At 44.3% G+C, this 22,771-nt stretch overlaps 1 protein-coding gene across 3 annotated transcripts in view; it reads left to right on the top strand.

Annotated features, from left to right (window-relative positions):
- Positions 1 to 741: 741 nt before the first annotated feature.
- The window catches only part of KLF7 (KLF transcription factor 7), a 90,782-nt gene continuing 68,752 nt past the window's right edge, over positions 742 to 22,771 (top strand). For 2 of the 3 annotated variants that reach the window (XM_031678169.2, XM_072961381.1), the window contains exon 1: positions 742 to 1,294. In XM_031678169.2, the coding sequence (XP_031534029.1) occupies positions 1,193 to 1,294 (102 nt within the window). In that variant the 5' untranslated portion in view covers positions 742 to 1,192. The remainder of the gene's footprint in view (positions 1,295 to 22,771) is intronic. The other variant, XM_072961379.1, reaches the window with a different exon arrangement.

Below are 22,771 nucleotides of genomic sequence, written 5' to 3' on the forward strand. Positions count from 1 at the left end.
TTTTAGGAAGTGAGGAACTCCTTAGCGCTGCCCCTCCCTCGCGGTTCCCCGCCCCCGGGCCTGGGAGGGAGGTGGGGTGGGAAGTGGCCTGCCCTCCTCCCCAAGCCGGCTCCACCGTTTTCCCGCACTGCTCCTCCTCCAGGAGGCATCCTAGCCCAGCATTCTGGACTTTCACCTCCTGACCGGCTGCGTCCACGCCAGAAGGGCCACACACGACCCTCTCCCATCTGAGGGCGCGGCTCGGGACGCCCGGGGCTCCGCCAGGCACCAAAGCGAGGGCCGGAGGCTGGTGCGCAGCCCGAACCCGGTCGCCTCGGCGTCCCGGGAGCCAGCGCGAGTGTCGCCGAGCCCTCCCCGTCCCTCGCACTCGCGCTCCCCGGCCGCCTCAGCCCCCTTATATAGCCCTCTAAAAATAGCTCTCTCCGCACCGCCTTGTAAGGCAGCAGGGAGATCCGCATCGCGCCAATCCGCGCCCGCCGCCAGGGCCAAGCCCCGCCCCGGGCCCCGCTCCGCGCTCCCCATTGGCCCTCAGTGACTTCATGAGCCCCCTGTTTACCTTACATGGTCACACGCGGCCTAATGGACGCCCTCCTCCGAGATCCCACGGCTGCGCGGAGAGCCGGGCGGAGGGAGGGAGTTTGGGGAGGGGGAAGAGCAGGAGGAGGAGAAAAGGAGGAGGGGGGAGAGACTACAAACTAGCAAGGATGGGGTGGGGGGGTGGGGAGGGAAGGAAAGGGGGGAGAGAAGCGATCGCGAGAAAAAAAAAAATGCAACCTCCCAAAATAAAGAGCAAAGATTGCATTAGGAGCGAACAGCGCTGCAGAAATAGATGGCAGCTTCGTGTCAGTGAGTTTGCATCCCCCTTCCTGATCCACGAGCTGGAGTGATTAGAGCCCTGGAAGGGAATTGTTACTCCCGTGGAGAAGTCCCCTTTTCCTGGCAGCCGTCTGCACTGTACACGCTGGATGCCTCTCTCCATCCACCCCACTCAGTCTCTCCTCTCTCACCTCCTCTCTCCCTCTCTCCTGCATTGATTTTTTTTTTTCCTTTTTAGTTGACTGAAACAAAACAAAACAAAAGGGCCACTGGATGTCTGCCTTCTTGGGGGGTGAGCCAGACAGACTGACAAACAAACAGACCCAACTGTGTTCGGGGGAGGGTTTCTCCTCCCGTTTTGCCCGGCAGCAGCAGCATGGACGTGTTGGCTAGTTATAGTATATTCCAGGAGCTACAACTTGTCCACGACACCGGCTACTTCTCAGCTTTGCCATCCCTGGAGGAGACCTGGCAGCAGGTGAATGATTTAAATTACTTGTGTAAATCGTGTGGTGGCGGCGGAGACGCAGGGGCTGCGTTGGTGTGGGCTTGGGGTTGAATTTTTTGTTTGTTTTATTTTCCCCCCCTTTTTGGCTGTTTGTTGTTTAAAATGTTTTGGGAAATAGTCATCTGCTTACCTCTCCATCCACCCCCTAACCCCTTAGCGTGCCGAGCTGAGCAGCCGGTCCGAGCTGCCTGCGTTTCAGTCACCAACACACATCCCTGCGCACACGTTGTCGGGCTCACTGTCCCCCAGCAGAAACCTGCTTAACTTCTGGGGTTCGGAGGAGCCGGGTTGGAAGGTGGTTTGGGGCTTTCCGAGCTGTCACTGACAGGTACCGTGTCCCTACATGCACGAGCTCTACCTACTTGGTACCTTTTCAGGTTCATCTCTTTCAACTGGTGCTGGTCAGATGAGGTGGGGGGGCGACGGGGGTAGGAGCAAAACAGAGTGTTTTCCCGGTAATTAGCGAGTATCAATAAAAAACTGTAACTCGATTTTGAAACTAGAAGGTGGGCAGAAGGAAGAGGACTCCGGTGATAATAGATACTCAAGGATTTCTCCCAGGAGGATGGGAAGATGTACCTTTGTATCTGTCTAATGCTGACCGTGCATTGTAGGTTTCCCTTAGTGCAATGTCTTGAGGAAGACAACACTGTGTGTGTGTGTCCTTGCTTCTCTCTTTCGTTTGGGGTCCCTCTCCAGTTAGCACAACCTCCGACAAAGGGTGATGTGTGCTTCCATGCCTCTGACTTTGTCTTAGAGGACTAGTTAAGAAACTCCTAGGATGTTGAAGGGCACCAATGCCAAGTTGGCTGGGTGTCCCAGTGAAGGCGAAATAGGGCTCGTGACAAGTTCACTGGGCTTTGTGAAGTGGAATAAAGAAAGTACTGGTCAGTGGAAAGTGCTAGACCTGCTGGCGGAAACAGTGGTTTTCTCAGTAAGGATTAGGAGCTGCTGAGGGGACATTCTGCAGGAAAGATGGGGGGTGGGGGGTAGGTGGAGGGACACGGGTATTCTCTCAAAACTGTACAATGTGTATCATGGAAAGTCCAAGAAGACAGTCCGGATTTGCACATTGGAAGCATGAACATGCACAGTCCGTCTTGGAGAAACGTGCTTGCCCTTGGGGAGGGCTGCGAGAGGCTTGGTGTGTGGCTGTTCATGTAACTTCTCTGCTCCGTGACAGCAGCTTGTTAAGGCTAATGAACGGCTGAATTTCCTCTGCCAAGATCCAAAGCAGGATTTGCCAGCTTGAGCCTGGGATGTAACAGTTGCTGCCTTAGCAAGTGAGGTTTGGCTTTTGGTGTACCAAGCCCAGTGGCAAAGCCGATCCTCGGTACCATTACTAGTTGCTGTTCTCCCTTGATTCTGGGCTGTGAGTTTCTCCAGGCACTGGTCCCCAGTGTCTGTGCGTCCGCACATGTGTTCCTGCCCGAGGATGCTGGCAGATGTGTTTGACTTTGTCTCTCTAAATGTACATACAGTTCACGTGTTTTTAGCATAAAGCATTTCTCCAGTGCATCCTTTCCCCATCCTTAACAAGACTATCTCATGAAGGGTCTCACCAGAGCTTTTTCCTCCTTTTATTTCCCATGCTAATTACACCAAAAGGTTGCCAGAATTTCATTTTCTGAAATAGTCTTCATTTCACACTGTCAGCCCACTGGTGTTGAATCGGTTGCCTATTAACAACTGTCTAGACAGGTTAGGGAAGAGAATTTGTTGATTTAGTCAGCCTGCCCAAGGCAGCCCTTGTTTGTGACTAACTGTTAAGCAGTGTTGGAGAGAAGAAAGTTGGCTTTATTTGTTACAACGTTCTCTCCTGATGAATCACACAACTTTGTTTTGGTTCAAGTTTTCACAGTAGTAAAGCCTACTTTTGGGGAATGCCTCTCCAGAAGAAACCTGCTTTTCTAGATCTGGTTAGACCATCCATGAGACAGTCTAGATCTGTAAAGAAATACCATTGGTTTGATAATTAAAAGATGTATTAAATCTATTGTTTCCTCAAAAATCTTCTCTGCTTTTCCTCCCCTCCCCTGCTTCATGTCACCCCCTTCAAGGAACCTCTAGCTTAGTTTCTATCTGAGGGCAAAGAAGTTTTCGTCCTCCTGCACCCCCCTCCTTACTTCTTGCCTTAATCCTCTCCAACTGACAACTACCCTCACCTTGAAACCTTTGCCAAGCTATTTCAGAGGCATGCTCCTAGTTCACACTGAAACATAACTTGTGAGGACACAGTTCTAAGTGAGGTATCACCCCAAGGAGCTTTCTTCCCTAGACTCTATAGTCACAAATGTTTTTTGTAAAGGTGACTGTGACTCTGAGTTCATACTGATGACATAACCTCCAACCTCTATCTCTTCCTTCCTCCCTCTCCCTGCCCCCTCCCCCCTTGCCTCTTCTGAGTGTAAAGGAGGGGAGTGTGGTTATATGCAACTGTTGGTTCCAAATCAGCCATCTGATGGTGAAATTTTAAGGCTCCTTTGCTCAAATCGGCTCAAGAAGATTGCTACAAAGAACCCCAGGCAGGAGGACGTTTCCTGATGCTCTGGGGTAATCAGATTTTAGAGGTCATATGAGGAGCAATATTAGATGTACTTCTGAAAGTGAACAGTGTACCTTGAGATGAGCGAAATACAGATATTCCAGTAATCTGATTTGGTTCCTAAGAAAGAGTGGCTTGGACGATAAACCCAAGACATCTGTACATTTGAAAATTAAGGATGGACTATTTGGAGATTTTCTTTTAAACTCTCATCTGAGATAATTGTCCTGCTTGATAGTCAGTGAGCCTGTCATGGCCCTCCTGTCTCAGGGGTTATCATTCTGACATTGGGTTTTCAGGCAGTGATGTCTTAGCCACATACAGCTCCAACTCTGAAAATCATTGCTGGTGTAATTTAAAAATCCAGATGCACATTCTACATTAACAGCTCTCCATTCCTGGGCTCTGACTGCATACTTAAGCACTTGGACCAAGTAACATCATCCCTGCCTGTCATATAACTGTAAATTACACTGTGCTTATGTGGTCTATTATTTTATGGAATTCAGCTGACGCACAACTCTTAAGGATACCAGCCTTAAGCTCTTTGGAAACTTGCAGGAAAATTTCCAAGAGCTGTCTGAGCAAAAGTAGGAAAAGTCAAAGGTAGGACAGAAGCTAGAGTAGCTTATCTGGTACCACTTGATGATGGATAAAGGGGGACCCGTTCATGAGTTTTATTGCCATAAGAAATATGGCAATATTTTTCTGGACCCACTGCTGACTTGGAAAATAAAAAAGGATTTGGTATAATCCTTTTTTATTTGGTTATTTTTGTTTGGGAAGCTACAAAGACTTTCAGAATTTGGATATATGCTTTACAGCTAGGCTCCTGTTTCATGAGTGCAGGTCAAGTGATGATGTTCTCTGTCTTATTTGCACTTAGCTTTGCTTCACGCCATTGAGGGGCATGGTATATTTACTTGAAAATTCTTCTGGAATTATGCTTCTTGTTAATGCTGATTCATAATTGGCAGATGGGGTCAGTTTCAGGCCTCCCTTTTGCTCAGAGAAATTTTCCACTGCTACTGGAAACAAATAAATAAATCATAGAACATTCCTCCCTCCTCCCCCATTCCCCCATTGTTTTAAACTAATGGCATACTTGGCTACTGTAAGAACTACAGCGTCCCCATAACACTGCAATTTCATCTTGGTTTCAGGCACCCTGAAACACTTTTTACAAGAGTCTTTGGTATGAAGCATCTCTGGGGGGCAACCTACAAAAATGGTTGCCTTCCAAGAATAGCCTCATGGTGCAAGGGGTGAGATTTGATCTCTGCTTCTCCTTCTCTATGGAGATCTTGCCTTTGCACTACCTTCTACAGGCCTGAGCAGCCAGGTGCTGTCTCAGCCAGTAAGACAAAGCGAACTGTAGGTTCCCTGCATCCGCAGGTTTGCCTCTGTCCCCAATTTGCAGAAAACCTTGTCATGAATTAGAATTTCTTGGCAACAGCACCACCCAGGGAAATTTGTAGACACAAAGGAGCCTTGCTAACCACACTGAAAGGATAAAATAGCTAGCTTTTTTTTTTATGTGATTTGTGTGCTCTTTAGTTATCATAAATCTATTTTTTAAAAATTTGAAACAGTGACTTGGTAGATGAAAAAAATAAAATTAGAACTCCCCCTGTTATCCAGATTTTCTTTATAAGGATGCACTCACTAAATAAATGTAGCCTTACAAATGAAAGCACATGTGAATGCCATCAATCACATACTTAGCCTTTCTTTAGTAGATTCATTTCCATGTTCTTTTTAATAGATACATCTTTGTGTAGGTTTGGGGGCTCTCAAACATTATCGTTTAGTCTACCTGTTTGCAGTTTGGTATTTTAAAGTGTGCGCAGATATTTTTACTACATCTGTCTTTAGTTGGGGGGATAAAGGAAGTGGTGGCTTCTTTGTTCTCCATGAACCTCCCACCCCCACTCCCTCCCCTGAGGAGAATGGGATGTTGGGGTCCAATCCATTTAAAGGGCAGAGTGGAAGATGCACTGTGACACCTCACCCTGAAATGATTTATGTATGGGTATGTCAGAGACCTTCAGCGGTCAAAATGGGCTCTTCCTCTCTCCCCACCCATTCTAAATATAAATGCCAGTGGGGGCTATTTGCTTCTCCACTTAAACGGGAATAGTTTAGAGAGGGTCCTAATGGAGCTTTTAGTAGTCGGTCTCTTATAAATCTTCAGATTCTTCTCCCTTCAGAGAATTTCTGTATTTTAACTTTTTGAGTACAAGATGGCAGTGCAGCCTTCTTTAATCACTCTATGCATATTGAGGAGGGAAAACCGTTTCCTCTGGCCAGTCCCAGCTGGCCCATGTGATAGGATAGCTGACCAGACGGGTTGGCAGTCACCCCCATCTCTGCAGCCTGTAGTAGCGTGCAGGAGGTTTTCACCACCTTCACTGGACTCCATGATTGGTGAATGCAGAGAATGCCTCTGTGGTTCCCGTTCACACAATCTACCAGCCTGTACGCTGGAATTAGGATTTGCTGAAAGTTGAGGACAGCTCCCTAACGTAACCTGAGCAGTGCCAGAAGGGTGAGGAGGTGGAGATTTATCTCTCTAAAATAAACCTCTTTGTTTTCCCGAATCAGCTAAGTGCTTGCTTAGCATAAACTGGTGGAAATATTTTAACCCAAATTGCCAAATCTTACCAAGCAGAGTGATTAGGAAGCTCTACAAGTAAGAATGGTGTTAAAGTTAGTGGGACAAGATACACTAATGTAACGTATGACAGCCGCAAGTTTAGAAACACTCCTCTGCCCAATTACATTGTGTGTTCATTTTAGAGCATCCACATGAGAAACTATCCTTGTTCAATTTAAGAGTTCTCCAAATCAAATCAAATACTGTGTAACTAGGACCTGGTTTCACGTAAATTTGGTCATGATCTTTTTTTTTTCTTCTTTGCCTTCATTTTCTGCTGTTAATTTAGAGAATCGTTTCTTCTTCCTTGAGTCCTTTTTGTTTTCCTCACTTGGTATTTTGTTGTGACCCTGAGAACTTGGCCCTGCTAAGTGTGTTATGGCCATTGCAGTCTCCATTCCAGCTGCCCCTTCCCCCGTGTGTTTGACACACAGGTGTACAGCTCGGGGGCAGCAGCAGCCTCAGAATATGGGTCCAATGTCAACCTGCTGAAGGTGTGGGTGACTTCTGACTTCATAGTGATACCATTCCTGATTGAGCTGGTGGGTGCACCCAGTCACATCTTGTGGGGTTTTCTCTGTTTATATTAAAATATGGAAAATATTTCACGGTTAGTACTTCATTCCTTCATTCTAGTTATATGAAGAACACTGTTTGGGTGCTGCAGGGTTTAATTGGATATAGCTTCTACCCTCTATGAGCTTGACTTCAGTAGGGGAGAGGGAGCATGTTCAAAATTAAGTAATACAGCATTAGAACACAATTGCCCAAAAAGAGATTTTAAGTCCCATGAGTGTTTGAACACTGACCTTGCCTCTCTGTATTTACCCACTTTGTTGTGACATTGTTTATAACACGTGCTTGAGATTTATCAAGTTCTGTTAGGCTTTTTTTAGCTAATGGCATATTGGGGCTGGTGACCCTTTCAGGGCAGATGAGTGTACAGCGTGAATACACATGTCCATAATGGCCAGGAAACAGCATCCATGTCTGTGTCATTCGGAAATGATTATAGGTAATTGAAATAATTAATGTGGAGCCATATGCAATATCTGTTTCTGAATATGGGTTTATCGACATTTCCTGAGGGTCATATTGAAAGTCAGGCCCCAGGCCTTATACCAAAGCTAGATGCAGAGAATCTTAGTATTTCAAATCCTGAAAGAGTCTTGGTTTCTTCAACTCTAAAACACTAGGGTTGGACCAAGTGATTGTTGAAGCCAGATAAGGCATTGAACCAGCTGTTGTTAGCATGGATGTTGGTCCCAGACTCAGGACTCTTTCAGTTGCTCAAATCAGTTTGCTTGCTTTGCATCAAATGGTTGTTCTGGATATATTTTGAGTCACTTTTCATCTTTCCTCCTCTCTCTTTCCCTCTTTCTCCTTAAAGAGAGGCAAGACAATCCCCTTTCTCCTTTGAACAGTACTAGTACATGGAATTTTGGAATTGTCTGGGTCCTAAACCATGCTATTGAACATCTTGGAGAAAGCTAATGTGTGTAATTTAATCTCTTTCCCATTTTTAATAATGTGTGGTAATCTGGAAAATGTACACTTTACTGAAAAAAAACCCCCAAAAACAAAAGCCCCTAATTACAACTCCAGCCAAATGAAAAAGAATGCTGTCACCTAAATGAGAACAGATGAGGGTAAAGAGGGTAGGGAGTTGGATGGATGATCGAGCTGGGTTTTATGCGGAGCATCAAAGGAGAAATGGTGAAATGCTTTGTCTCTGACAACTTGCCAACAAAGTTACTGCATGAAACTAGCAGTTCCATGTGCCAATTCAGGAAAATCTTTTCTGAAGGATTTTAAAATTTCTTGCGAGGGTTGGATAGGCAGTGAGGTTGTAATGTTTTACACATTGAAACAAAAAGTGTTCTTCTTTATTTCCTCAGAGCTGTAATCTACATCTCCAACTTCAATGTCTTCCTGAGTTTCAGGCCCACATTTTTGAGTTGGAAACATGGGGCTGACCATAAACGCTTTTTCGGTCATCCCATGAGGACCTCAACTGAATATGTCCCAAAGCTTGGACTCATCAACTTCTTTCCTTCTTTTCCTGGTTTCCCTGTTTCTTTTATCGACATGACCTTTCTTCTGTGATCCGGGTTGGAAGGTCGAGTCATCTTTGGCTCCTCTCTTTCCCTTGACTCTAAACAATTGAAAAATCCCATTGATCTGGCTTTTCAGTGCTTCACCATGGTCTTCCACTGTCTTTTTGCTCTGCTATTGCCCCAGGGCAGCCCCGTCACCTCCCCTGGACTGACTTTCTGCCTCCATCACCATGCTTTCAGACTATCAATGGCTCCCTCTTCTATTTAGGGTGATGACAAACTTCTAAGAGTCAAGATGTTCCAAGATAGGACCTAGGTAATAGTCACAAGTTTCCCCCTTGTTACTACGTGCGATAATTGCCATTCAAATTGAATGACTGTGCCTTTCCTGCTTCTGTCTTCATTTATGTCATTTCCTTCAGCCTTTTCCTTCTTATTCCCTCTTCCCCTCAGAGTCTCTTTGTTCAAATTCTACCCATCCTTTAACTCTCAGATGGTTGCCACATCTTCCAGGAAACTCCCTCCCTTTCCCTTGGCCAACAGTAATTGCTAGTATTTCTACACTCCTGTGTAGAACTTTTTAACTTCCTCTTGATTGCTTTTCAGTTTTCTCTTGTGGTATAGTTTTTCTTCCTTTCTTCCTTCCTTCCTCCCTCCCTCCCTCCCTTTCTTTCTTTCTTTCTTTCTTTCTTTCTTTCTTTCTTTCTCTCTCTATCTCTCTTCCTTTTCTTTCTCTCTCTCTCTCTCTTCCTTTTCTTTCCTTTTCTTTTTTCCTACTGTCTTTATTTTTCCAGTTAGGTTGTATGATTTAGAGCAGAGTCAATGCCTGGTTATAATTTTGATAATGAACTTTTAATGTATAACCCTTCAGGTTCTCAGAGAGCCTCACACTTGGTAGATATTCAGTAGGTATTTAGGACTTATGATATGACTGTGACTTGAGATTTGACTACGTCTGTAGTAATGGTTCACAACTGGGGCTGCACCTCAAACCAATTAAATCAGTATTCCTTTGAGTGGAATCCAGGCATCAGTGTCTTTGTAAAGTTTCTGGGTAATTCCAATATGTAGCCAAGATTTTGAGCCGTTAATCTATAGAGGGTTCATAGCAGGTGTGTTGGAGTTGCAGGTTCCTACTCCAAATATTTTATTTCTTGTATAACTTGGAATCTAAGTGTAATAGAGGTTTATAATGAAGCAGGATGGTGCTGGTGGATGTACTTCATCCAGCTCTTTGGTTAATAGCAACTGTCCAAGTGTTGTTTCATCCTTCTTGTTTTGCTTTTCCTTACCCTGAAGTGTCTAATGCAGCCTCATCTGGCCCACATTTCCTATGACCCACTAGAGGTTTGCTTAACCTGGTCAAATTCCATTTCTGGTACCTTTGTGGCGGTGGGCATTAAACTCCTGCCATGCCGTGCTTCAAATAATTCCTTCTCGGCAGGCTCTCGACCACGATTTTCCACTTACCTCAGCCTGCTCTGTGGTTTTAAAGGGACGGATGCGTGCATGAACATCTGTTGGTTGATGCCAGAGAGGTATTAGGTAGCAGCTCTACATATTTCTTACCGACCTCACTGTTTGGAAGTAGACTGTGTTTATAAAGAATTTCAAAGGACCCATGTTTCTAGTAAGAGAAGCAAAAATAAACTGGGGAAGAATTGCTGCTGAGGACATTCAGGCAAGGAGGCTGCCTCCTCGTCCATGGAAGGCTTAGCTCTTGTGGTCATGACTGTGGGCATGTGGCGATGTTCACAAAGAAGCCTTAGAAATGCCTCTATTTCAAACTGTGATGTTTGCAAAAATGGATGTACTGTAGCTGCATCCTTTCATGTATAAACTGGCTTTGAAGGGGGTGCGGTTGGCAAGAGAGAACATCATGAGAGGAGCTCAGAGCTTAGGGTTGAAGGATGGCTTTTGGAAAGCTCAACCCAGCTGTGAAAACGGCAATTAGCCGTGGAGCAACTGCTCTGCAAGGGAGGGCCCGCTTGCTCCTGACCCTGCTTTCACACACACCTTCCAGAGCCGAGGTAGCAGGAATTCAACGGGGTGGTCAGAGTGCCGGCTCTTATTTTTGGAGGGCAACAAATTTGCTCAGCAGACAAAGGAGTGAATATAGATTCCCCCATCCCTCCCTTTTGAGCTCCGAGTGTTTGTTCATATGGCCATGGTAGGCCTTGTTAACAGAGCACAGTTCCTGCCTGTGGGGTGAAGGGTGTCTTCTGTGAGGAGGCCCCTGTGCAGGACTGAGCCCCTGTGAGCCACCTGAGGTGCTGCTCAATGTCACACTGAATCTCAGGCTTTGCTTTCTGCCTTTCAAGGCAGCTCGGCCCTCGCCTGTGCATTGACGTCCCTGTATCAGTGTTCCTGCTTTCTTTAATGTGGACCAAGAGATGATTTTCTCCATGATGGGGGCGTTCATGTTGGCCTGTGAGAGTCTAACAAGCATCTGTATTGAGCTTTTGTTCTCAAGGGCTCGGAGCGTTTTGCTCATGATCACTGCCATTGGCACGTTCCTGTAACTAAGAAACAGGCCAGTGTTACAGAATTTCCCATTCAGAGGTGAGAAAATTGGGGCAGAGGAAGATTAAGCAAGTTGTCTTAATGTGGCTGCAGAGCAATTGAGTTGCAAAACCAGTGGTGGAACATACTTCCGTCTTCCCTCTTTCCACTTGGCTATTCTGCCTGTCATCATGATAAGCATCATCATAACATCTAATATCTGTCAAATACTTCCTAGAGATGGCCTTGTCTGAGCACCTTCTATGCCTCATTTCATTTAATCCTCGCACCAACCCTGTGAGGTACATATTCTCCTTATCCCCATTTTACAGATGGAGATGTTCAGGTGAGAGTTATAAAATGACTTGCCTAAAGTCACACAACTTGGAAGTGGCTGAGCCAGAATGCAAACCCAGGCAGCCTGCTCAGGACTCTGAAATTTTACATTTATACCTACTCCTTGTTAGGCAGGAGACACCAGGGCAGAAGCCCAAGGTCATGGCCTGGGAATCAGTGGAGCGGGTATGGATTTGAATAGCTCTGTGGTCTGTCTGCTTTCTGGTCCTTGGTTTTCTCATCTGAGAAAGAACTTGGCTGTGCTAGATCTCCTTAAGGTCATAGTATTTTTAGTGGTCAAATGACATGAGGCTTGAGATCAGGCAGAGCTGGAACCTTGAGAAAGTCACCTAACATCTCTGAGTCTCATTCCGTCATCGGTGGAATGGAGTTCATGATACCCAAGTAAGGGCAGGAGTGTTGACTCTCTGGTCCAGTGTCTGGCACGTAGCATCCATTCAACAAGCGCTCTTTCTTTCCCCATTTTCAACCATCCTTCCTCCCATTAAAAACAGTACACAGCGGGGAGGGTGTAGCTCAAGTGGTAGAGTGCATGATTAGCATGCACAGGGTCCTGGATTCAACCCCCAGTACCTCCTCTAAAAATAAATAAACCTAATTACCTCCTCCCTCCCCAAATTAAATACATACATATATACATACATGCATACATTCATACATACAGTATCGAGTGGCACAGTGCTCTTTTTTCTAAAGTGTATCACTGGTCTCTCTAGCATCACAGTGCCTCGAGTGTCTAAGAGAAGGTGAATGATGGAAGGCAGGCCCGTGGAGCAGCTCTCATGGGGTTACCTATAGAAGTGAGGAAGCACTAGCCCTATCCATTGCCCCCCGGAAACTCGGCCTCCTTTGACATCCTTGGAATTTGGTTGGCTGCTCACACAAATGTCCAGCTCATTCCCTTTCTTTCTAGTTTTATTTATGACTGACTTGTCTTAAGTTTTTCCAGCATGTGGTTATCTACTTAAGAGCCAGAATTAGGCACATGTACTATAATGCAGTGCTGGTTACTACACCTGCCTTTTCTGCCTTACCTGATGACTGAGCTTACAGCAGCTTATGAGAGTGAATCAGGTTTTATGAGATCTATAAATATCTCCGATAGGATTTTTATTTCATTTTCCCCCTTCAAATAAGACATAATGGGAGCACTGACATATACAAGGAATACTCTTTCTGTGATAAAGTGGGTGTTTTTGAATTGGCCTCTGAAAAGCAGTCATTTGATGTGGCTGTTGGTGTTGGGAGTTTTATGGGGGAGGGGGAAGAATCATGCATATGCTGCTATCAGACTCTTAAGATGATTTCCTCATATTGATGGTTTAGCCTAGCACCTCTGGAGAGATTTATTTCAGGGACGCCAGCCCTGTGTGCGGACTGCAGTTCCTGCTTCTCAGGAGTGTGTATTTGTGTTTTCTCTGATACACAGAAACCAGGGAAGGAGAGTCTCATTGGCTGGCATGGGGGGGCTCCGCGAATGGACGTTTCCACTCCTTTGTCTCTTCTGCTTCCAGCTGCCCCCAGGGGGGATGTTCTCATCCTTCTCTGCACTTCATGGATTTCCTGGGAAGATTTCACACCACTTAACATATCTCAATGAGATTTTTTTTCCTTGGAATTTCACTTAAAAACAAAGTCTTAAGCTTATCCAATTTTTTAAAAAAATACACATTCACCAGTACCAACCATGGAAAGGATTTTTCTTACCTTGCTTTTTGAGGTGTACCTAGAAGGAACCACGAATACATAATTTTAAAGAATCCATTTTAAAAAAACAAGCTGTGAGGGTTCTGTGTGTCTTGTTTTTCCTGTCTGGAAAATAGAAGTTAGGAGCTCCATTTGCCATCTTACTTAGGACCATTGTGACCAAGTTAATTATGAATATAACAGTTGTTTTTGAAACATTGAATATCTGACTCTGACTACTTAGGGTCTTTCTTTCTTTTCTTTCTTTCTTTCTTTCTTTCTTTTTTTTTTTTTTTTTGCAGAGTCTTTCCCTGCATACATCTACCCCCAGTTCTCAGTAGCTTTGTGTTTTAGCAAGATGATAATATAATTTGGCCTGTGAAATAATTAAACGAGGTGAATTTAGTGTACCTGATCCAAAAGGCATGCAGGATTTTTGCCTTAATCTCACTTAATATTTTTCTATTTGACATCATCTTAGCATGTAACATAATCCTAGCAGTTTGGCTCTGTTATATACAACGACTAGTCCCGGCTTGTTATCAAATGATGTGACTTCTCTGGTCCTCAGTTTCCTCACATGTATACAGTAGGTTAGACTTAGGAACAGTCAGATGATCAGAGATACAAGCAGGAAGCTCTTAGGCTGAACCGGCTTCAAGAGCTGTTTTATTCGGCCAGCATACGTATTTCCATTTTCTTTTTAATTGAAATATTTCTGGACAGATCATGCACTCTTCAGTTAACCTTGTCCCCACGATTTCCACCTCGATTCATTTCTGATCTCTGGCCTGGTGAGCATACATTTGGGTTTGTGACCCTGAGACTGGCAGCTCTCTGAGGCACCCTCCCCTCCAAAATGTATGATTTGGGGACAACCTTATTTCTTTATCAGTCTCAAGCTGGCTTGCTTTCTACTCTCACCTAGAGTCCATTTCCATTTCTTTTTAGATTCCTCTGCCTTGTTGAATGTCTTTGTTTGGGATTCTATTTTATAAAGCAGCTTCCAAACTGCGTCTCAATTTCTCCTAGTCATCCAGGTTCTGTTGTAGATCATCGAAATCTGGGATGGAAAAGACCATCTGGTTTACCCCTCTCCCCGCCTGGGCTGAGCAGTTGCTCCAGAGCATGTTTATTCCTTATTGGTATTTGCAACATTTTCCAATTTGGAAACTGACTCTTAAGTTTCCTGAGCCTGCAGCACCTTCTTGGTGGAAGTGGGAGTAAAATGGGACAATACCAGACAAAAAGTTCTTTTGGTCAAACAGCCCTCATTAACAAATGACTGCCATTGTCACAGTTCCTTTTGTCACTCTGGAGACCCAGCTGGTCAGTGGTGGGAAAAACTCCTTTTTGTGGAAGAAAAACATGTAACCAGTTCTGAGGTTTCTTGACATAGAAGCATGTTGGACAGAATCCCATTAACTGCTTTAACTGTGTTTTTTGTGGAAGTGGATTTTATATGACTTGTTTCACTGAGGAGGTAATGCTTTTGTGTGTGAAGAACTCTGAGGTATTATAATAAAGTACTTTCCTGAGAACCAAGTAATTTGCTTTCTTCCTACCATTGGCACTCAAATACTGCCAGTAAGGTACTTGGCCTTAACTTTCTAATGCTTTTAGGATGCTAGTCTACATTAGGGGTATTTAAAAAATTTTATTCTTTTATATTGGCTCCCTGATATTACTAAGGATGTTATTTAGGTTGACCAGATGCTGATTTTTCAGGGTCATTCTTTTCCTGTTAGAAAAGCCAGCCATGGTGGGGAGGGTACAGCTCAAGTGACAGAGCGCATGCTTAGCCGCCCACGAGAGCCTAGGTTTGATCCCTAGTACTTCCTGTAAAAGTAAATACACCTAATTACCTCCCCCCCCCCGCCAAACTAAAATAATTAAATAATACAATAATAAATAAATAAAATATTTTTAAAAAGCCAGCCATTCTTTGAATTACTTGATGCTGGGTGCCCTCCTCCTTTCCTCCAATCTCCAGTTACTTTTTCTTTTTTAAAAACGTCTGAGTGCTAAGTAAAGGTCCAGGGGTCATTATCTTGTTAACATATGTATATTATTTTTTTTTAACTAGTAGCTGTTGATCTTACTGTGTGAAGTAGCAACTATTAAAATGTTTCTGAGAACATATTTCTAGAAAGGAAGAAAGAAAGAGAAAAGAAAAGAATGAAAGAAAAGAAAGAAGAAAAGGGAAGACAGACATTATGTGGACTTCAGGTGTCCTTGCACAGTTTTCCTGTGAAAAAGAAACAGAATGCAAACCATTTGTCTTCCTATCCAAGATGTGCCTGCCTACTTTTTCCTCCTGTTATTGCATCCATCTCTTTTTTATGCTCCCTTATGATAAAGACTAGGATTTTACAAATACTAGAATCTGAAGACCATTAGACATGTCACTGCAATCCCTTTTCCTCCTCCTCTTCAGTTTGCCGATAACCTGCCTGAGTTTCAGAATCATTATTTAAGTCCAAGCCAGTATTGGACCTTCAAGAATTGTGAGCCCCCTTCAATGTTTTAAATGCATTCGCACGTTAACACAATGAGAGTGCAGCGTGGCTCAAGGCAGCGCTTCTCAAAGGGTGGGCTGCGCTCTGTGGGCTTCGTGTGCACGGCGTTAAATAACAGCAGAATCATCTTGGGAGGCAGTGTGTTATTCCCTTCTCAGTTTTCTTTCAATCCTTCTGACCAACTCAGGGAGAAAGACTCAGCTTTGTGTTAGCAGGTCTTTAAGTCCTGATAATCTCTCCTCTTCCTCCTTCTTCTCTGTCTTGTACTTCCTCCCTCCTCCCTCCCTCCCTCCCTCCATCTTTCCTTCTTTTTAATAAAGAGAGAACCGATCTCAGACCCAGGGCTTTTGATAGGCAAATATCCAGCTAAAGTTAATACTATCATTTTGATCTTATTGTTTTTAATTTCATGATTATCTTTTACTGATGAACATTTACAGGAAGAGTATTTTAAAATATATGCAGCTTTAATACATAACGCCTTAGTGAGGCAATTACAAATGAAAATAATAGGGAAATGACGGTACAGATGGAATGCTGATTTGGTAAAAATGCACGAAGGTGGAATGAAATGAAGTGTGAGGAATGCTGGTGTCGTAGAAAATCAAGGGACTTGGAATTAGACAACTAGACTTTAGTCCTGACTTTGTAAGCATAAACCAGAGCAAATTGCTAAGCTGCATTTTCCCAGCTTAAATGTGAGGTTTATAATGACAGAATTGCTATAATCAATTGCTATATGGCCGTGAAAGTGCTTTCTAAACTGTCATATGCTGTATAGTATTACTGTTTTCTAATCTATGGTAGTGGAGCCTTTTGTCTCAAATCTTAAACTAGCACTCCTTGTTGACTTTTTTCCTCCTTACGATTTCTACGCAGTTTTCTGAGCAGAAATATAGTAGCTTCTTACTTGTTCAAATGGGGCTCTTTCTTGTGCTTTACTTACGGCACTTTGAGAAAGTTTCCTACTGGTGTCTAAAATTGGGGACATGAAACTTTCTCATTTCTTCGTGTGTGTTAGCTTTTAAATAAATTTTGAAAAAGTAAACTTAGTCTATAGTATATAGTATGTCAGAACTTCTGGATTAAGATAGTACATTGGGCTTAATTAATTTTTTTAGATTTAAAACATGTTTTGTGGGGGGCAGGTAATTAGGTATTTATTTATTTATTCATTTAACAGAGGTGCTGGGGATTGAGCCCAGGACTTTGTGCATGTTAAGCACACACTCTACCACTTAGCTATGCCCTCCCTCTCCTTAGGTAACTTTTTAAACATTACAGTGTTTGACCGCACTCATGAAACAATTGTGTACATTTGTGTATGTGTGTGTGTGTTGATGCTCAGGGATGAAGGAAGTTTGGGTTTCGTGTGGAAGTGAGAACCCTTGGGACAGTTTGCTTCTGAAAGTGGAAGTCTGTGTGGCTAAAATGACTCATTAACTATGGCTGTCACATGTGGTTAAAAGATGGGGATTTGCCTGGGTAGCAAGTCTTAGACTTACCAGGACCTCTCAGCCTGGCTTCCGGGGAAACCCAGCTTCTGCCACACAGGGATTGGAGGGACAGAGCAGCATGTGTGCTCTCTGGGACATGAACTTTTATCCCAGCCTGAGACAGCTCTGGGAGGAGGTAACTGTAGAAGGGAAGGGAGGCTGACCTTTCTGACATGAGAATTGCACTATGTGGTCCAGCCCTAGGAACTCGTCAACTGAGGATGCTCAGATCTCCATGCTGCTTAAAACATGTGCCATTTTGACAAGAGTTGTAAAGCCCATAGTGTCAGGTCCAAAGGCCCACTCTCATTCCGCCTCATCTGGAGCACTGGTGGAAATGAGGGCACAGCTGGATCTTGGTCTGTGAGAGGGCCACCAAGGTTTTAGCCCGTCTCTTGTGTTCTTGGGTTGAGTAACTCTGCCTTCATCCATTCAAAGATGTGCATCTAGGACGGCCCTGGGAAGCAGCCCGTGTGGTGACTTGGCACCAGCCTCTCTTGCTCTACCCGCCTGGGTCAGATGGCAGACACAGCCGTCCCCTCACCCGAGGTGGAGTTGGATGGGGGTCCCTGAACCTCATAGCTTCTCATTTGCCCTGGGTCGGGACTTCCAAGGGGAAGTGGAGATGGAGAGGGATGGCAGTCTACTTCTGTAGGGATTTGTCAGGGCGTACCTTTGGCTCAACTTCCCACATGAGAAATTTGATTCTGGGGTCAGGAATGTGACAAAACACTTGAGTTTGCAGCTGGATTTTTGCCATCAGTGTGATTTGCAGGGAAGTGTGGCCATAAAATGCTTGAGATCATGAATTGGACAGACTCCCCATCTGGAAAGCCATACCTTCCTCTGCAAAATTAAATATTCATATACTTCTAAGGTTTAGTTTTGATTTTTTAAAAAGAGGATAGAAACTATTAAAATATATATAAATATATATAAATTGCTTCAGGTCCACTGGTAACATTTTCAAGTTCACAACAAATAGATTTACTGGAAAACATTGTTTTATCCTTTAAAGAAAGTCACACCCGTCGTAAGACACTCCAGAAACGGCTGATGGTACCGGCCCGGCCAGCAAACACCGCGGAAGCAGCAGAGGCCGGGGCTGGCGTCGGCCTTGCACACACTCTGTTATGGGAGAGCTTTGCCGTCGCCCCTTTCTCCTTGCCCTCTCACTTTCGGGTTCCTCCGCTGTGGCTTTCCCCATCGAGCGCTGACTTACTTACTCCATTTTAAAAACACCTTTTATTTTGAAATAATTATAGACTCATGGTAAGTGGCAAAAATAAAACACAGAGTCCTGTGTTTCCCCTGGTGGCAACATCTTATTAGACAGCTGTCAGACGACTTAGAGCATTTTGAGGCACTAGCTCTGAGTGAGTGGGGTGGCTGTGGTAGGAGCGAGCAGCTTACAAAGGAGGGGTGAGATCCTTGCAGGGCAAAGGGAGCTGTGGGCAGTGGGCAGTGGGCAGTGGACAGAGGGGGGATTGAGGGTGAATCCAGGCCGTCCCCGCCCTAGCCTCTTTGTATGTGAGGCCTCTCAGATGTTACAATGAAAAGCCAATTACTTTCCGTGTAAATGAGAAAAAAGAAGAAATAAAAATGCCTGTTATATATGCTGATATAAGTAACAGTTCAAGCAAAATGATACACATAAGTACTTATTGACAGTTTTGCAGAGAAGGTGGAGTGGGTGCAGGGAAATAAGGGAGACTTTGCTTATCTACCTTTTCTGTTCTGTTTTAATGTTTTTGACTTTCATGTATGTTCATTACTTTTAATTTTTTAAGAGCAATCCTGGTGATGATGGAGTGATGGACCACCTGCATTTTCTTTGTTTTATATATATATATAAAACAAAATATATATATATATATTTGTTGTTACGTTTATTTAAAAAATGTCAAGCCTCTTGAGAGGATCAATAATTTGGACTGTTGACAGATGTCTATAATTATACCATGATTGTTGTTTTTTTTTTTTTTTTCAGTGGGGCCAATAAATTAACCCTACTTCTCCCTTCCCTAACTTACTTGAGAAAATAAACAGAGGAACCAGAGAGATAGAGGTTAAATATCAGGTTTAAAATTGATAAAGCCGGATTTAGACCCCGTGGGGAAGTACCATCTCATTCTGGCTTCCCAGTGTTTACCCTGTCCCCTCCCCCTGCTAGCTTGTGGGCTGACCCATCCGTGGGGACGTGTGTGTTCCACAGAACAGCAGGTCACCAGGGTGGCCCTGCCTACCTGGCCCCCACAGCGGGGTCAGAGCCCTCTGGGATGAGGTCAGGACCCCCAGAGAGGAGCATGGGCTACAGGACTTTTTCTTTTTCCTTTTCCTGATGTGTTTTCTTCCAGTATCACCGACCACTTGCTTTCTTGGGCAGGAGTGAGTGAAAGGAGTAAAAGGAAGTTTGGAAGCTTTACTTGCAGGACATCCTGGGAGATGTTTACTTTTGGAAGAGGGAGCACTGTGCTGCTGCGGAATGCCGGAGGAAGGGAGGGAGGAGCGCAGCACAGCAAGGGGAAGGGCTCGGGGTGCAGGTGGAAGACAGGAAGCAGCAGTGACGGTTTCAGACTGGTCAGACTCAAGGGAAGGGCTCAAAGGTACATTGTCCCAGACCCTGGTCCTTGAGGAACACTGGCCAGAAAGGAACCGGGAGCACTCAGGGAAGGGGAGTGACCCAGAGTGTGTTCGGTTTCACTGTTCCTGAATTCCCCTCACCTCTCCTGCAAGTAAAAAATGGAAAGAACATGAGGACAACAGGCAGGTAGCCTTGACGAAAGACTGTTGGAGGTGGAGAGATGAGAACTGAAGACTCCTGTGTCTCCAGAACACACTGGCCGTGGAGACTGCTTCGTCCCTTACCTGTGCCCCCATCCACTTGCCTCTTCTTGGCCGCTTTACATCAGAACAGAACTCACTCCTCACCTCTGAAGTCAGCTGGCTCTGCTGATCAGTCTGTCATCCATCAACAAGGGATGAGGCATTGGAAGAGTCACACTTGTCCATTATAAGCCTTTGGGATTCTTGAGAAGAAAGTAGAGAATGCTCGTTTTTGTAGTTGTGCTTCATTACTCTTCTGTGGATTTTTTTTTTTCAGTGGGGAGGGTTCTCTTTCTTTAGGATTTTCTCAGTGATGTCTTGTCCACAAATAGTTGTTGATTGTTCTTCTTGTGAGGGGGAGTGAAGTTAGGAACCACTGATGTTGCCATCTTGGTGACGTCACTCTCTTGGTTCCTTATCTTTAATTTATTCATTTAATTCCTCCTCTCTTTTTCCTTTTCTTCCTTCCTTCTTTCCTTTCTTGAGGGCTTTTGCTGTGCCAAGCATTGTGCCAGGTGCTGAGAATGTAGTAGCAACCCCAACAGATATTATCCCTGCTCTCCTGGAGCTTAGAGTCTAGAGGTGGACCCCGAAGATAGATACGGGTGGACGTGTGCATCGTGATCACCATATAAGGAAAAGAACAGGGGCAAAGAGAGAACATTTTTTCAGTGACTTTCCCAGTCACATCTGAAATAGTTAAGGAATTTCCCTAGTCACCTCATAGCTCTTTTATATACTTCCCAAAATGTTCTTCTCAAATCTTTTTCCTGGAAGCATATAGTTAACCACTCAAAAAGAAATCTAAAATAAAACAGACGTTTCAGACTGGGGACACTCACAACCTTTAGACACCTGTATGTCATTTGTTACTAGTCTCCTCTTGGGTTTATGAATTCTCCTCTATGTGTGTAGCTGGAGTCTGAAATGTGCCAAGCAAAGAGGTCGTCACGGTCCACATTCTATATATAGTGCTAGTGCTTGGGTAGGTATATTATTGTTAAAGGTTTTTTTTTTTTAACCTCAATTAAAAAAAGAGATAGATTTATGTTATCCCTTTCATGGGAAAAGAAGTGAGGGAAGTAAAGAAAAGGAAAAGCTAATGGCTCTTTTCACGTCCCACAGCAAATCATGGCAGGCAAGAGATTTTGACTAAGCACGTCAGTTAAGGCTTTAATGATACATTACCGTACAGCACTTCCTTACAGAATCTGTATACATAAAAGCAGCAGGTAATTTATGGTCATCTGTGGTGGCAGTTTTTAAAAACACAGATATGATGAGCATTCTGTTGGTTAAGTTCTGCCCTGGGATTGATCGGTGAGCTGCCATTGTGCCTTGGTGAGTGCTGTGAATAATACCGATCAGCATATCAGATCGTATTTGTCTGATTCCGGCTTGGTACGTGGTTAAAGGGAAGAAACCTTTCTGGGAAGAGTGAAGCTTCTTTAACAGCAAATGGATCGAACTGATGTAGGTATGATTTGCAACAGGGGATGCTTCGCCTTCTATCTGGAATCAAATGCCAGAATCAGAGACGCTAAAGACAACGACGACTTTACAGAGCTAAGACTTTGCTTGATCTGCATGATTGGAGGAGGGATTTGGGGATTAAGATGTATCTGAAAACTGACTCTGTTTGCCTTTAAGGTCTGCCAGTTCTCAGCCTTGCAGTGACAGTTACTGGCATTACTGAGGGATAGTGGCAGGATATTAGACCTAGGTAGAGCTTCATGTGACGAGGAGGACGAAATGAACTCTGTTCATCGAGTGTGCATGAGATTTGTTGGTGACACTGAGTTGGTGACAGAGGCAGTTGAATTGGGTCATGAGACCTATGAGAGGGAAGCAGTGACCTAGCAAATCAGAAGAGACAAAAAGAGAGGTTGGTGGTTTCATTTCAATGTGGGTATAGCAAGAGGTCTGTATTTTCTTCTGGTGAAAACATTTGAAAATGTTCATTTTGGTACTTGTGGGTGACCCAGGTAAACAAGGTGAATGAGATGCTATAAAAGTTGTGACTGCAGATGAAGGAGTGTCACATTTATATGATGCTTGTGAAACTTTTGCTTTGGGTTAGCCCCTGGCATGACTTTTTGGAAATCTACACCAAACTGTTTGTCATTCAGACCTTGCTTGGCCTAACTGTACTTTCTTCTGCTAGGACAACTCCTTGACCAAGGGCAAGATTTTTATGGGGGGAGGTGCTGTATCAACATTGGCTTCATCTGTTGATCTTACACGCATTTGCCTCCCGAGAGTTGACTTTAATGAAGCATCCTTTCCCTTGGAGCCAGCCTGCCTCCCCACCGTCTTCGCTCTCCACCAAGGCAGAGAGCGAAGCCCTGTCTTATGATATTGCAGAGTTAATAATGCTGCTCTATTGATTTTGTGAGCCTCTCAGTCACAGGGGAATGTGTGGGGGATGGGTCCAGCGCTCACAGTGCACTTCCTCCAACTCTTTCCAGCCCTGGAGCTTTTGTTTTGAATCTGGAAGCTTCCAACCAGGGCTGGATTTCCAAAGGTCAAATGTGCCTGCACATTTTGTCCTTAATGAGTTAGCTCTGCCCTGGAGCCCTCACTGAACTGCCAGCGTTCAACCTGAGTGGTAGCAGCAGCAACTTCATAACCAGATCCAATTGCTTGCCGCTCCACCCTTGAGAAGTGCCAAAAGGAGCCTCGGAGGGTTACTGGCCAGGAGAATGTGGTCATAAATGCATGTCTACAGGAATGGGTGAGGTTTCCTCTTTGCTTAGAAAGCCAGAAAAACATCAACAGAAAGGGGCTGAAAGGAGAAAAACAT

This window comes from Vicugna pacos, chromosome 5 (assembly GCF_048564905.1).
Source record: "Vicugna pacos chromosome 5, VicPac4, whole genome shotgun sequence".
Taxonomy (NCBI): Eukaryota; Metazoa; Chordata; class Mammalia; order Artiodactyla; family Camelidae; genus Vicugna; species Vicugna pacos.